This window comes from Astatotilapia calliptera, chromosome 3, assembly GCF_900246225.1.
Source record: "Astatotilapia calliptera chromosome 3, fAstCal1.2, whole genome shotgun sequence".
In the NCBI taxonomy this organism is placed as follows: Eukaryota; Metazoa; Chordata; class Actinopteri; order Cichliformes; family Cichlidae; genus Astatotilapia; species Astatotilapia calliptera.
The window spans coordinates 12963196-12976282 of record NC_039304.1 but is presented as its reverse complement, the minus strand read 5'-3'; the positions used below and the strand labels follow the sequence as shown (position 1 = coordinate 12976282).

At 41.5% G+C, this 13087-nt stretch overlaps 1 protein-coding gene across 9 annotated transcripts in view; it reads right to left on the bottom strand.

Annotated features, from left to right (window-relative positions):
* Positions 1 to 27: 27 nt before the first annotated feature.
* The window catches only part of kcnip4a (potassium voltage-gated channel interacting protein 4a), a 155436-nt gene continuing 142376 nt past the window's right edge, over positions 28 to 13087 (bottom strand). For all 9 annotated transcript variants that reach the window (XM_026161863.1, XM_026161858.1, XM_026161857.1 and 6 more), the window contains 6 exons: positions 4827 to 4896; positions 4252 to 4322; positions 3585 to 3692; positions 1818 to 1922; positions 1669 to 1731; positions 28 to 1576 (listed from right to left, as the gene is read on the bottom strand). In XM_026161863.1, the coding sequence (XP_026017648.1) occupies positions 1529 to 1576; positions 1669 to 1731; positions 1818 to 1922; positions 3585 to 3692; positions 4252 to 4322; positions 4827 to 4896 (465 nt within the window). In that variant the 3' untranslated portion in view covers positions 28 to 1528. The remainder of the gene's footprint in view (positions 1577 to 1668; positions 1732 to 1817; positions 1923 to 3584; positions 3693 to 4251; positions 4323 to 4826; positions 4897 to 13087) is intronic.

Below are 13087 nucleotides of genomic sequence, written 5' to 3'. Positions count from 1 at the left end.
TTTTACATGAATAACAAGAAGCAGGGCTGAGAAAAAGTGTCATTTTCTTTACTAAATTATGGATGATTAACATGCCTCACCGAGGAGGTTCATATGTTCCCGACTCCCAGTGATACATCGTAGAAACACACTGTACACTTCGAAGGACAAACATGATGAACCATTAAATGTTGCGACACATTAACCATAAACCACAGCTCTCAAGTATAAGTCGTATTTCTGCCTACTTCCTGTGTCTAATATCCAAGTCTCTGTGGAAAAAGAGCAAGAAAAAAAAGAGAGCGCATGTCAGACAGAAACACTCAGACACACTTGAGACACTTCTCTCAATAATCCTGTAGTTTTTGCTAACATTTGGGAGCCAATCAAACCAATCAGGCTGAATCGGTGTGGGCAGCTGCATCCCACAGGATGGAGGAGGAGGAGAGAAACAGCAAGAAAACCCAAACTAATGAGTATAATACAAAGTTTGTACCAATAACCAAACCCCACTGGCCTTTCTTATTAAAAACAGTGACTCATATGAACAAATCTAAAGACCTGAAAATCACCCGAGGGTGACTTTTCATGTAATACTGTACAATGACCTGAACACCTTATAAATAATCCCAAGCATTGCTCCTAGTGTAAACTCATAAAACCCAAAGAAAAACATACTGATGGATGATTTTACTTTACAGGAAATATACATACATGAGGTTAAATGAATTCCACTGAAAGCAGCATTTCTCCTGTGACAAAGAAATGGTTGTATAACATCATAAGTAGAGCTACCTGTGTGCTTCTGTAGACAAACCATCGATATTATGGTCCAAGTTTGACATCAATACAATCCTTGTGTTGTCTCATTCTAGTTGGCAAGTAAACAAGAACAAAAGTTTCTCAAAGAGTTCTTATCTAATAATGTTTTTTATATTATGTACAGTTTAAAATGGTAAAATGTATTGTTTTTTCTTTTTTCCCCCTCTAAACAGTTCCTTCAAAGAGCAGAAAGACAGACCACGATGGCTAACTAAATCGGGAGGGAACACTCTGGAATTGGGAGCCGGTCTGGAATGTAAAAGCAGACGGAGTGTGACGTTACACCCGATGTTTTGTTCGGGTGTTTCTGATGCTGCAGAAAGTCACAGTGATCTGATTTGGCAGTAAATAAAACAGAACAGAATCTGTCTGAAGCCTTTCGTTAGACGTCTTAGGCAGAGTTCGGCAAACACAAAGACACTCCAGAGACAGAAGGCGGAAATCAACCTTAAAGTTAATGGTTTCATTTTGAAGCATCTCCTTTTAATCCATTTTCACTATTTCACTTAGAAGTTTCCCGAATTTGTTTAAAAGAAAGCGGCAACCAGCTCCAGAGTGTCCACGCCTATACCGCCTACTTACAACTGAGGCCCTCTGTAATGAAGAATAACTGTATCTATGGTCAAAAAGTCTGCATAGCACACTGTACACAGTATGAGTCCAAGTCAGTAACTGGGCCAAGCTAAAGATGATGGTCTCTTCCAAATCCTCCACAGCCAGCCGAAAATTAAAGAACGTTTTCAAAGAGGTGCATCGATCGCATGATGTTTTCATCCTGAGGATACAAAATAAAAGAGACAATACGATGAGCGGTGCTGAGACTGTGCCAGCAGCAGTGCGAGCTGATGTTCTGGGGATCGGCCTTACGTTTTGGCAACAGTCGATGAACTCGTCTATGGTTACCACGCCGTCTTTGTTCTTATCCATCTTCTGTTGGAGGCAGACAAAAGGAGAGATATGAAGGTTTTCTGAAGCCTCGTACATAAAACAGTAAAATCTGCCAACTGCCTGCTTGCCTGAAAGAATACTTCTACGTGCTGACGGGGCGTCTCCTCTTTGAGGACGGGGTATGTGCATTTTCCCATCATGTCGTAGATGGCCTTCATGATGTCCAGCATTTCCTGTGATGCGCAGAAAACATAACAGAGATAAATACAATGTCTTACACTCAGTTTGCACTGACTGCTCGCTAGCAGTTCTTGTGTCCTCACTCATATCTTACGTGCGACTGGATTCATGCACGAGTCGTGTCTCAGGATGAATTATTGGTCAGCGTCAGAAAAAAAAGAATTTAAATGAATGGCCCTGAGCCTCAGCTGTTATGCTAATCAGCACGTGTTGCATTATAGAGCATTCATTTGCACCGGGACTGTTTGTTCTTTCAGGTCCCCGTAAAACAGATTCAAGGAGCAGGAAGTTCGAATAACAACCCTGAGAATTTAAGGATGGCGATTATTTTATGTTGTTTTGTGATTTCTGCGCTACATTATTACATTATTCAGCTTTACTTATAGTGTTGAATCAACATCCTAATGAGTGATATACATATATACTCACTGGCCACTTTATTGTTCAACTGCTTGTTAACACCAAAGTCTAATCAAGCAATCATGCGGCAGAAAATCGATGCATTTAGATACATAGACATGGTCAAGATAGGACCATGAAGTTCAAACAGAGCATCAGAATAGAGGAGAAAGTTGATTCATATTTCAGTGACTTTGAACTTAGCACGGTTCTCGGTGCCAGACCAGTTTAGCAGTTCCTGAGTGTTTCAGAATCTGCTGGGATTTTCCCACACAACCATCTCTAGAGTTTACAGAGAATTAGCCAAAAATAGATAAAACATGCAGTGAGCAGCAGTTCTCTGCCTTGATGGTGTCAGCGGTGAATGGCAAGACTGCTTCAAGTTGCTAGAAAGGCCATAAGTCAAATAACAGCTTGTTACAACCAAGGTACGCAGAAGAGCATCTCTGAACACACAACACATTGAAGCTTGAGGCAGATGGGCTACAGGAGTTGAAACAAACAACTGTGCAGGGAAAATACTATTAGCTTGTTTAGGCCGGCTTTGAAAAAAGTGGCTTTAAATGTTTGCGGGCTGACTTAATCCCTGCGTTTGAATTAAATTAAAAGGAGCCAGCTTTGTTAATGAACATATGGCAGCTCGACAGCTTTAAAAATAGTGAAAGTAAAGAATAAAATTAAAGGTTAGGGTAGTTTTAGTTAAGCTGTAAATGTAGTCAGGCCACACTGGCAGTACTTTTGACACAAACTACTTTTGACACAGTAGATGGCAAAAAGAGCCAAATGTGGCTCTGGAGCGGCAAACTGGAGACACCTGCTCAGTACACGGACTGAAAACAGTACTGCAACTCAACCATAAGAGGGCAGTGTTTGTTTTCAGTACAGCTAATTCTTCCTAAGAACTTTTATTTTAAGTATTGTGAACTCCAATGCTTGAGTGCTTTCACACTGACAAGCTTAGTGAGCCAGTAGGAGGAGGATATGTCAATGTTAACCCACAGAGGCAGATTCCTGGGAGGATGTTTTCTTCAGTTTAACTGTTACATTTTGATCTTTACTGTACAAAAATCAAGCGCAGTCTGCAGGCTCGATGTGAACATTAGCAAAACGCAAACTGGCGTAGCGCTGTGCTCGATCAAAATCGACGAATCGTGGACATCCTGTACAACAACATGTAAGTGAATTAACTAAAGCATGCGGCGTGAAACACGGCAAATATCTCAGCACTGTGACCTTCGTGTTTTTAGGAGACGTACCTCTTTAGTGATATATCCGTCTTTATTGATATCATAAAGGTTGAAGGCCCAGTTGAGTTTTTCCTGGACTGTGCCACGCAGGAGGATAGAGAGACCCATAACAAAATCCTGTAATGGAAACGCAACTTACTGACAAATGTGCAAAACATCACAGCTTTAACTCAACAACGACGCATGAGACACTTTCTACGTGAGGCACTTCAACCGATTCCACCCTTTCTGTGAGGATGCCGTCCTCTATCACGTATTCATTAGAGGAAAATGATGAAACGGCAAAAGTGGAGCTATCATAAATCAAAAATAGCTCATTATTCAAATGTTTAGTCGACTCAGTGTCAGTCCTCAGGGAGATCTCGTACTTCAGAACAGAGTGGACCGCACATTAGGCAGGGAAACTTTGTTTGGCATAATGACAGCTGTTCCCTGTTCTGTCCTAATAAGCAAATAAGTGCCCTTCATAAATATTAATCAAATGTTGAGCATCTTGAGTAAACTTGATGAGGCTAGATTTTTTTTTCTATAAAGGGGGTTGCAGGTTACATAATGATCGAGTGTAAAGCCTCGTCTGTGGGAGCGTTTGATGCGCACGCCTTTTCGACAGCGAACCCACACACTGGTCGAGCTTTAAGACACTGAGAAATGAACAATCTGGCAACTCTGGGCTTACCTCAAAACTCACAGAGCCATTGTGATCCGTGTCAAAAGCATTGAACAGGAAGTGTGCGTATGTCGAGGCATCTATGGAGAGAACAAACAACCAATCACAGAACATCTGTCGTGATTACGGCTCGCTGGCAGTGGTGGCTACTGCAAACAAGAAAAAGGTTCAAAGCGGAGACTGTTTTTTCTTTTCCACTTCAAAGAAAACAGGCTCGCGATGAGAGGGAAGAACAGTGTGCTTAGAGCTGAGGGTTTTATCATTGTTTCCTCTGTGCTGTGCCATTATGTTCACTGGCCTGCCTTTCTTCTCTCTGAACAGATATATCAAAGCTTCCTAATGTTTCCTCTGTTCCTCCTCGGGTTGAATCTTTGCATAATGATGAGAGCCAACAGAGAGAAACTCAAGGCTGCCTGAATACAAACTTCTCTTCTCCCTCTGCCTCTCACCGACACTGTGTTTTCATGGGAGGCGAGGAAACCTAACGTACTCCGGACTTAGTGCAATTTTTGTAAACACGCATGAATGCGGGAGCTCCTGGGAAAGGGAAAGCATGCTGGGAAAACAAAGCAGCAGGCACAGACCTCCTTGCGGGAAGAACTGTGCGTAGATGTCTTTAAAAGTGTCTTCGTTGACGACCCCGCTGGGACATTCCTGCAAGACAAAATGGAGATGCGCAGGTTATCTGACATCTATGTTTACAGTCCTAGCCTTAAACTTGAGTTCACATAGTGCCAATCACAGTCACGTCTCACTAAAAACAGGGCACCTCTGAGAACGACAAAGTCAGCTAGCAGTGGGAAGATGTCTTTAAATGAAAAACAACATATTCCACCAGTGACTGACCATCGAATCCTCAGCAGCTATCTCGTCCATGCCTGTGGTTATCTGGCAGCATTCACTGGAAAAGACTGAATAGTAACATACCCAAGAATTGTGCGTGTGTCTCTTTTCAAACAATCAAAGTAGCGGATGACCTTGCTTGGAGCAGCATGGTGATGGAGGCAAATAGTTTTACAGGTTCGATTCTGCGGCACACGCTGACGGGATATTGACTTTAGAAAGTTACCCCCTACATGGGCAATTTCCAGGGCAGGAGCCTCGTGTTTCTCTGTATTTTATGGAAGAAAATAGCCAACAGCAGCGAGGGCTTTTATTGGAAATCAAATATAACAAAACAAAACAAAACACGGTGTGGATGCAAATGCGAACACCTCTATGATAGAAGGACTTCTGAAGCTACATTGTGCTTGTGAACTTGCATCAACATCAACATATTCTATTCCCTTTCACGAAAGTCAAAAGTAGACACGTTAAAAGGCTCTCTGAGTATGAGTAACCTCGCTAGAATTAAAGGGCACGCCGGGTTTCCTGCTTCCCGTGACCACGTCTCATCAGCCACTTTGGGAAACAGTGCGGCGAGGGGAAGAAAATAAAGACGAAACCTTCATCGTCTTGCTTCAAACGGGCGTCTTGTGTTTCAAGTTAAGAGGATGCTGCAAGGTTGTCTGCGCAAGTCCCCTGACACCCTCCTCCTTCTTGGTCTCACAGACTCAGCTGAATATCTTGCAGGGTGAGGCGAGAAAGAAGTTTCGGAGACAGAATGTGCACAAGTCTGTCTCTGCGTTGTCATCTGGCAGGCTCTAACCTGATTTGTGAAGTCTGAAAGTCGTTGCTTGGACTAGCGTGTATGAATCATAATGATGTACAATGAGGAAAATTACTCTCCATCATGGTTGGAATAAATGACACCTAATTATAACGGTCACAGTGCCTGGATTGAGGAAAAATATTCAGGCTGTTAATTTATAAGTATTGATCTTTATTCCTGGTAAAACAAAAGACTGCAGCTGCAAAGAAAACAATTAGTGCTTTTTGACTTAGAAAAGTATGACATTGCTGTGATATGTGGATGTTAAATGTGAAGCAACAGCGTTGTGAAAAGTAATTTTTTGCATATCTGTCACACTTGCATGTTTTAGAGCAGCGGTCTCCAACCTTTTTTGCGCCACGGACCGGTTTATGCCCGACAATATTTTCACGGACCGGCCTTTAAGGTGTCATGGATAAATACAACAAAATAAAACTAGTACCGGTACCGAAAAAAAGAAGATTTATTCATAACACGCGTGAAAAGACACAGGAAAAACGAGTTAACGATAAAAACGATAACAAAAAACCCTGAAAACCGATAAAAACCCTGAAAACCATACATTTCACACCTAAGCCTCAACTCTCGCAGCCCGGTACCAAACGACTCACGGACCGGTACCGGTCTGAGGCCCGGGGGTTGGGGACGCTGTTTTAGATTATCAAACAATTACAACACAAATACAAAGTGTTTTTAAATGATGATTTTTTTTTATTTAGTGAAATTTAGCCCTATGTGACAAAGTTTTTGCCCCCCTTCTTAACTCATTAATTAACTGTGACTCTTCATTTTTTGGAAAGCTGAGTTCAATCTACCAGCCACGCCCAGGTCTGACTACTGCCATAGCTGCTGAATGACTTGCATGCTAACATTAGTGATGTGCGATACCACTGATTTCCTTTCCGATCCGATACAAAGTAATATTCAGGGTGGTATCGACGATACTGATCCGATACCGATACTTTGTACAAAAACGTATTTTATTTATTGTATCTCAAATTATAGCGTCATAATGATTACAGGGCATCAGATTTCTTGTTCTTATCACTTAATAATGCAGAGTAGGGCTGCCACAAACGATTAATTTGATAGTCGACTAGTCACCGATTATTTTTGCGATTAGTCGACTAATCAGATCATCATCCATTGAACGTAAAAGTACAGCTTATTGCACCAGCAGCATCTGCTCTTATATAACTATCATTAGCTTACAGCTTTAAGTGTTTAAGGTCTGTGCTAACTAAAAATAAAGACAAGATGATAGTTAATTGAATTCTAATTAAATGTGCAGATTGTTTCGGTGGAGTTTAATAAACTCAGCCGATTTACTCAGGAACAAATAAAATACTGAAAAAAGCCAAACAATAACATTTTTAAGTTATCTAAGTGACTTGTATATGTTTAACCTGAGTAGGGCGGTGGGTTTGAAAACGATCTACCGGGAGTCCGGTGCTCTCATGGCCCCCGGCTAGCTAACGAGCTAGTGGGTAACAGATGTCTCCGAAAACGTCGGAGCGCTTTTGAAAATATGCGGTGTCTTGATAAACTGAGCAGATATTTGAGGTTTACACAGCTACATTCTCGCCTGAAAATATGTTAAACGTTTATTTTGTGACCCAGAAAGAATAATAAGAGTAATATTAAAACTAACTAGCTGCCACCATTGTTGACAACTGCGCTGGGCCGCGCTATGAATTCTGGGACACAGTTTCTTCTTCTTCGGGGTTTAACGGCAGCTGGCATCCTTGTACATGCAGTGCTGCCATCTTCTGTTTCAGTCCGTTATTACACTCTTAAATCCTGCTACTTATTCCCGCTTTTGGGATCTTACAAAGCTTCAAATGACGCGTCGACTATTAAATCAGTCGTCGACGATTTTGATAGTCAACGTAATCGTGACTAGTCGACTAATCGTGGCAGCCCTAATGCAGAGTTCATCATATAGAAATAAAAAAACTAAAGTTGTGCCTATTTGAACACCTTGCCTGCCTGCAGCACTAAAGGACTCCATGAGAGAGGTCTGCCTTGCCCTAGCAGCACCTGTCCCTGTCCTCCTCTTCAGTTCGTCTCAACATACGCTCGTCATATTCTGTGATATGATTTACTCTGAGGTGTTTGACAAGGTTAGTGGTGTTGCCACAACCATACATGCCAACCCTCCCGATGTTTCCGGGAGAATCCCGGAGCCACCATTCTCCCGAATTTCCACCTGGACAACAAAATTGAAAAACCATATCGCAGAATTCATAGCGGGCCCAGCCAATTCCAGTTTCCAACAATGGCGGCAGCTACTTAGTTTTAATATCACTCTTATTTCTCTTTCTGGGTCGCAAAAAAACCCCCAACTTTTAACATATTTTCAGGTGAGAATGTAGCTGTGTAAACTTAAAATATCTGAGCCGACCGACACATCGTTTTCAAACCCCCGCGGTCTTTCGCTACTCGGGTTAAACATGATTTATAAGTCACTTTGATAACTTAAAAATGTTATTGTTTGGCTTTTTCAGTGCTTTATTTGTTCGTGAGTAAATCGGTTTGGCTGAGATTAAAGTTTAGATTAGATTAAATTAAATTTAATCCATCGAGAGGGTTCCTCCGGGGTTTTCACACGGCTGAATAAACATCAAACAGAAAACTAATTAAAGAAAGTGTGAGACGGTCGAGAGTTTACGCCAGCGCCCGGTTATATTTTAGATAGCAAGGAGCAGGCGGCAGAGTTTCACTCCACCGAGGGAGCTGTGACGTACTACCCGGCTTTCTTTAGACCGCGAAGGCCGGGTCCTCAAGTGGAAGCAGCCTCTGAATTTGGACACCCCCGCTGTTTCCGGGCCGGCCAATAATAACGGTGACATTTAACGTATTTTATCTGATAAATAAACACTGTAAAATGTATTTAACCCCCCCCCCCCAACAGCCCTTTTCAATGTCTCCCTAATTCTGAGGTCTCAAGGTTGGGAAAGTATGGCCACAACACCTCACTTTTTGCCACATGTATCGCAAACCACGTCTCAGCTGTTTGTGAAGGTAAAATACGTCCGCACAATTACGCTCAGTCATGGTTGTGAGTGCGCACGCCAAGGGGCTGCGAGACATTTATACAGCCGTATTTCGCACATGACTATGAAAGGCGGAAAAGCTTTCTGTGATCTGTTCATCTATTTAAAAAAAAATTATCTACATCTAATATAAAGAATCAAAAGGTCACATTTTTAAGAAAGAGGAAAAATCCATTCACTGAGAGAAAAAAAAGATTTTTCAGGGGGGAAAGAAGGTTTTTTTTTTCAGGGAAAAAAGGCTGAAGTACAGTGGGGCAAAAAAGTATTTAGTCAGCCACCGATTGTGCAAGTTCCCCCACTTAAAATGATGACAGAGGTCAGTAATTTGCACCAGAGGTACACTTCAACTGTGAGAGACAGAATGTGAAAAAAAACAAATCCATGAATCCACATGGTAGGATTTGTAAAGAATTTATTCGTAAATCAGGGTGGAAAATAAGTATTTGGTCACCTCAAACAAGGAAAATCTCTGGCTCTCACAGACCTGTAACGTCTTCTGTAAGAAGCTTTTCTGTCCCCCACTCGTTACCTGTATGAATGGCACCTGTTTGAACTCATCATCTGTATAAAAGACACCTGTCCACAGCCTCAAACAGTCAGACTCCAAACTCTGCCATGGCCAAGACCAAAGAGCTTTCGAAGGACACCAGGAAAAGTATTGTAGACCTGCACCAGACTGGGAAGAGTGAATCTACAATAGGCAAGCAGCTTGGTGTGAAAAAATCAACTGTGGGAGCAATCATCAGAAAATGGAAGACATACAAGACCACTGATAATCTCCCTCGATCTGGGGCTCCACGCAAGATCTCATCCCGTGGGGTCAAACTGATCATGAGAACGGTGAGCAAAGATCCCAGAACCACACGGGGGGACCTGGTGAATGACCTGCAGAGAGCTGGGACCAAAGTAACAAAGGTCACCATCAGTAACACACTACAACGGCAGGGAATCAAATCCCGCAGTGCCAGACGTGTTCCGCTGCTGAAGCCAGTGCATGTCCAGGCCCGTCTGAAGTTTGCCAGAGAGCACATGGATGATACAGCAGAGGATTGGGAGAATGTCATGTGGTCAGATGAAACCAAAGTAGAACTTTTTGGTATAAACTCAACTCGTCGTGTTTGGAGGAAGAAGAATACTGAGTTGCATCCCAAGAACACCATACCTACTGTGAAGCATGGGGATGGAAACATCATGCTATGGGGCTGTTTTTCTGCCAAGGGGACAGGATGACTGATCCGTGTTAAGGACAGAATGAATGGGGCCATGTATCGTGAGATTTTGAGCCAAAACCTCCTTCCATCAGTGAGAACTTTGAAGATGAAACGAGGCTGGGTCTTCCAACATGACAATGATCCAAAACACACCGCCCGGGCAACAAAGGAGTGGCTCCGTAAGAAGCATTTGAAAGTCCCGGAGTGGCCTAGCCAGTCTCCAGACCTCAACCCCATAGAAAATCTGTGGCGGGAGTTGAAAGTCCGTGTTGCTCGGCGACAGCCCCAAAACATCACTGCTCTCGAGAAGATCTGCATGGAGGAATGGGCCAAAATACCAGCTACTGTGTGTGCAAACCTGGTAAAGACCTATAGTAAACGTTTGACCTCTGTTATTGCCAACAAAGGTTATGTTACAAAGTATTGAGTTGTATTTTTGTTATTGACCAAATACTTATTTTCCACCCTGATTTACGAATAAATTCTTTACAAATCCTACCATGTGGATTCATGGATTTTTTTTTCACATTCTGTCTCTCACAGTTGAAGTGTACCTCTGGTGCAAATTACTGACCTCTGTCATCATTTTAAGTGGGGGAACTTGCACAATCGGTGGCTGACTAAATACTTTTTTGCCCCACTGTATGTCAAATTATATAAGAACTGGACTGGTAATCACTAGTAACAGATCTTTGGATAAATCCAAATTTAAAATGTTTGTTTAAATTTGTTTGGGATGGAGATCTTGTCAAAATTGATGGAAATAGTATGGTTGGATTGGGTTCCACCATGCAGTACTATCTGGAAAGCATCTGATCTGATTGTTGAATGATCCCAAACCCACTGCCAACACACAATGAAACTCAAACTAAAAATCAGTCATGGATTGGCCTCCCCCCAGCCTGGACCTCAACACAATTGAAGCAGTGTGGGATCACGCTGACGGGGGAACAGAACAATATGCAGAAACCTCCAAAGATGAGCTTTGAATGTCCTTCAAGAAGTCTGGAGAACTATTCCTGAAGACTACCTAAAGAAATTACAATAAACTTCCTCATAGAGTTCAGGCCGTTTTGACGAATAAAGGTGGTCACACCAAATAAAGCTCATCGGGGTTGTTGTCTGTTTTTGCCTTATATGCTTTTTTCTAGATATGTTTGCACACATTTCAATAAATTGTTATTATTGTATTATTATTTAATTTCCCATTTTCATACTAAAATATAAAGAAGTAAGGGTTGGATCAAGATTTTTACGTAACGCTGTGTATTTTTTATCTGTAGCTTCTTAAGGAATGTAGAAATTCTGTCCCTGCAGGGACTTCACGCATATCCACCATAAAGACAAAATGCACTGTAGCATCTTTGTATTTGACAGTATTTCTCTGTTGTTTACCAGAGCAGCTGTTAATTAATGCTTTGTTTATCTTCTACAACCGTGCAGACAACACGCTCTCAACAGTCAACCTCTTGTTGTAGTTGTGCTCTGTAAATAAATATAGTAAGCAGGGGGATTTTTTTTTAATAGGACTTCTACTTGACTTGTAGAGTATGTGCATGGCTGCACCTGTGTGTGTCTGTGCATCACACACACTTCTTCTTCTATTCTCTCTACTGCAAATCATCCTAAAAAGCTGCAGAAAAAATAAAGCTCAGTGAAAGCTGTTGGAGCGAGTCTCACTCTCGTGGCAGAATTCAACTGATTGTATATCAGCGTTTCTTTGTAGCCTGATGATGACATTGGTGAGCGAGGCTATTTTTCAGTTGGGAATGGAGCCTGTGCGTCATCTTATTACCACATGCAATGCAGCGCCCCTGCAATTCAATTTCAAGTACAGAGAAATAGTTACACTTTGACTTTAGGTCCCATCAAGGAAAACTTTGATCTTGCTGAGCTAAAAGTCAGGAACTCATTTATTTTATATTATATACATATATAACATTAAGCCAGAGTTCATTTTATTTTCATAAAGTATGCATCTGTGTCCCAACAACAGATGAACATATCACCAAATTAAAGATATAACAAATATCTAAATGTTTACATTTACATACATATCGATAAAATTAATTAGCTTATTTTTCCTGCTAGGACTCAATTCATAAATATTTGCTCATGCACTTCTAGATCAAGACTTTAAGAAAAAGAAAAAAGCAACTAGAAAAACATGGGTTACATTTTCCAGGATGATCACCAACGTAGTCACTGTTTCCCTTTGTCCTCGTTTTTTTGTTTTGTTTTGATTTTGCACATTGTTCAATGCCGTTCTCATTAGACGGACTGAGAGATCAGAAAGTTTATTTGTATTCATTTGATATGCTTGTAAAATTAGCTCATCCATGATAATAAAATCACACATCCAATTCAATCAAATGCAAAACTGGCCAGGCATGAAATTCCTTTTGGAGACCCATGAAGCGAGGCGGCAATAAGCAGTGCGGGGAATGAAATATACCTACGAACAGACGAATCGTGACTGATGGCATCGAAAGTATGAGATCTTAATCTAATGCCCAAGTCAGTGCCCTGGACTGTGAACTGTGAAAGCTCAGAAGATTCAGTCAGACGTGAGGACAATATTGTGTTATTTTCTATAGTCTGAGGTCAAGGTTTTGTTTTTTTTTAAATAATAAATTCTCTCAAACCTTTAAGGTGACCCCTTGCTCAAATTCTGCCTCGAGATCAAGGCCCAGAACCAGAGGTTTCATTTGGTAGACGAGACCTGCTCGACAAAGCGCTATATCTAAAACAAAGCACCACTTGTGCTACAAGTGAATAACTTGTAAAGTCTGTTGTCAAGACAGATGACCTCATCCTTCCACCAAATCAAACTTGGAGAAGTTTGATTTGCTTCAAAACCCTGGATACCAAGGACAAAGGGCCAAACTTCTCATCATGGGAATCATGCCAGCTTCTATTAGTCTGGC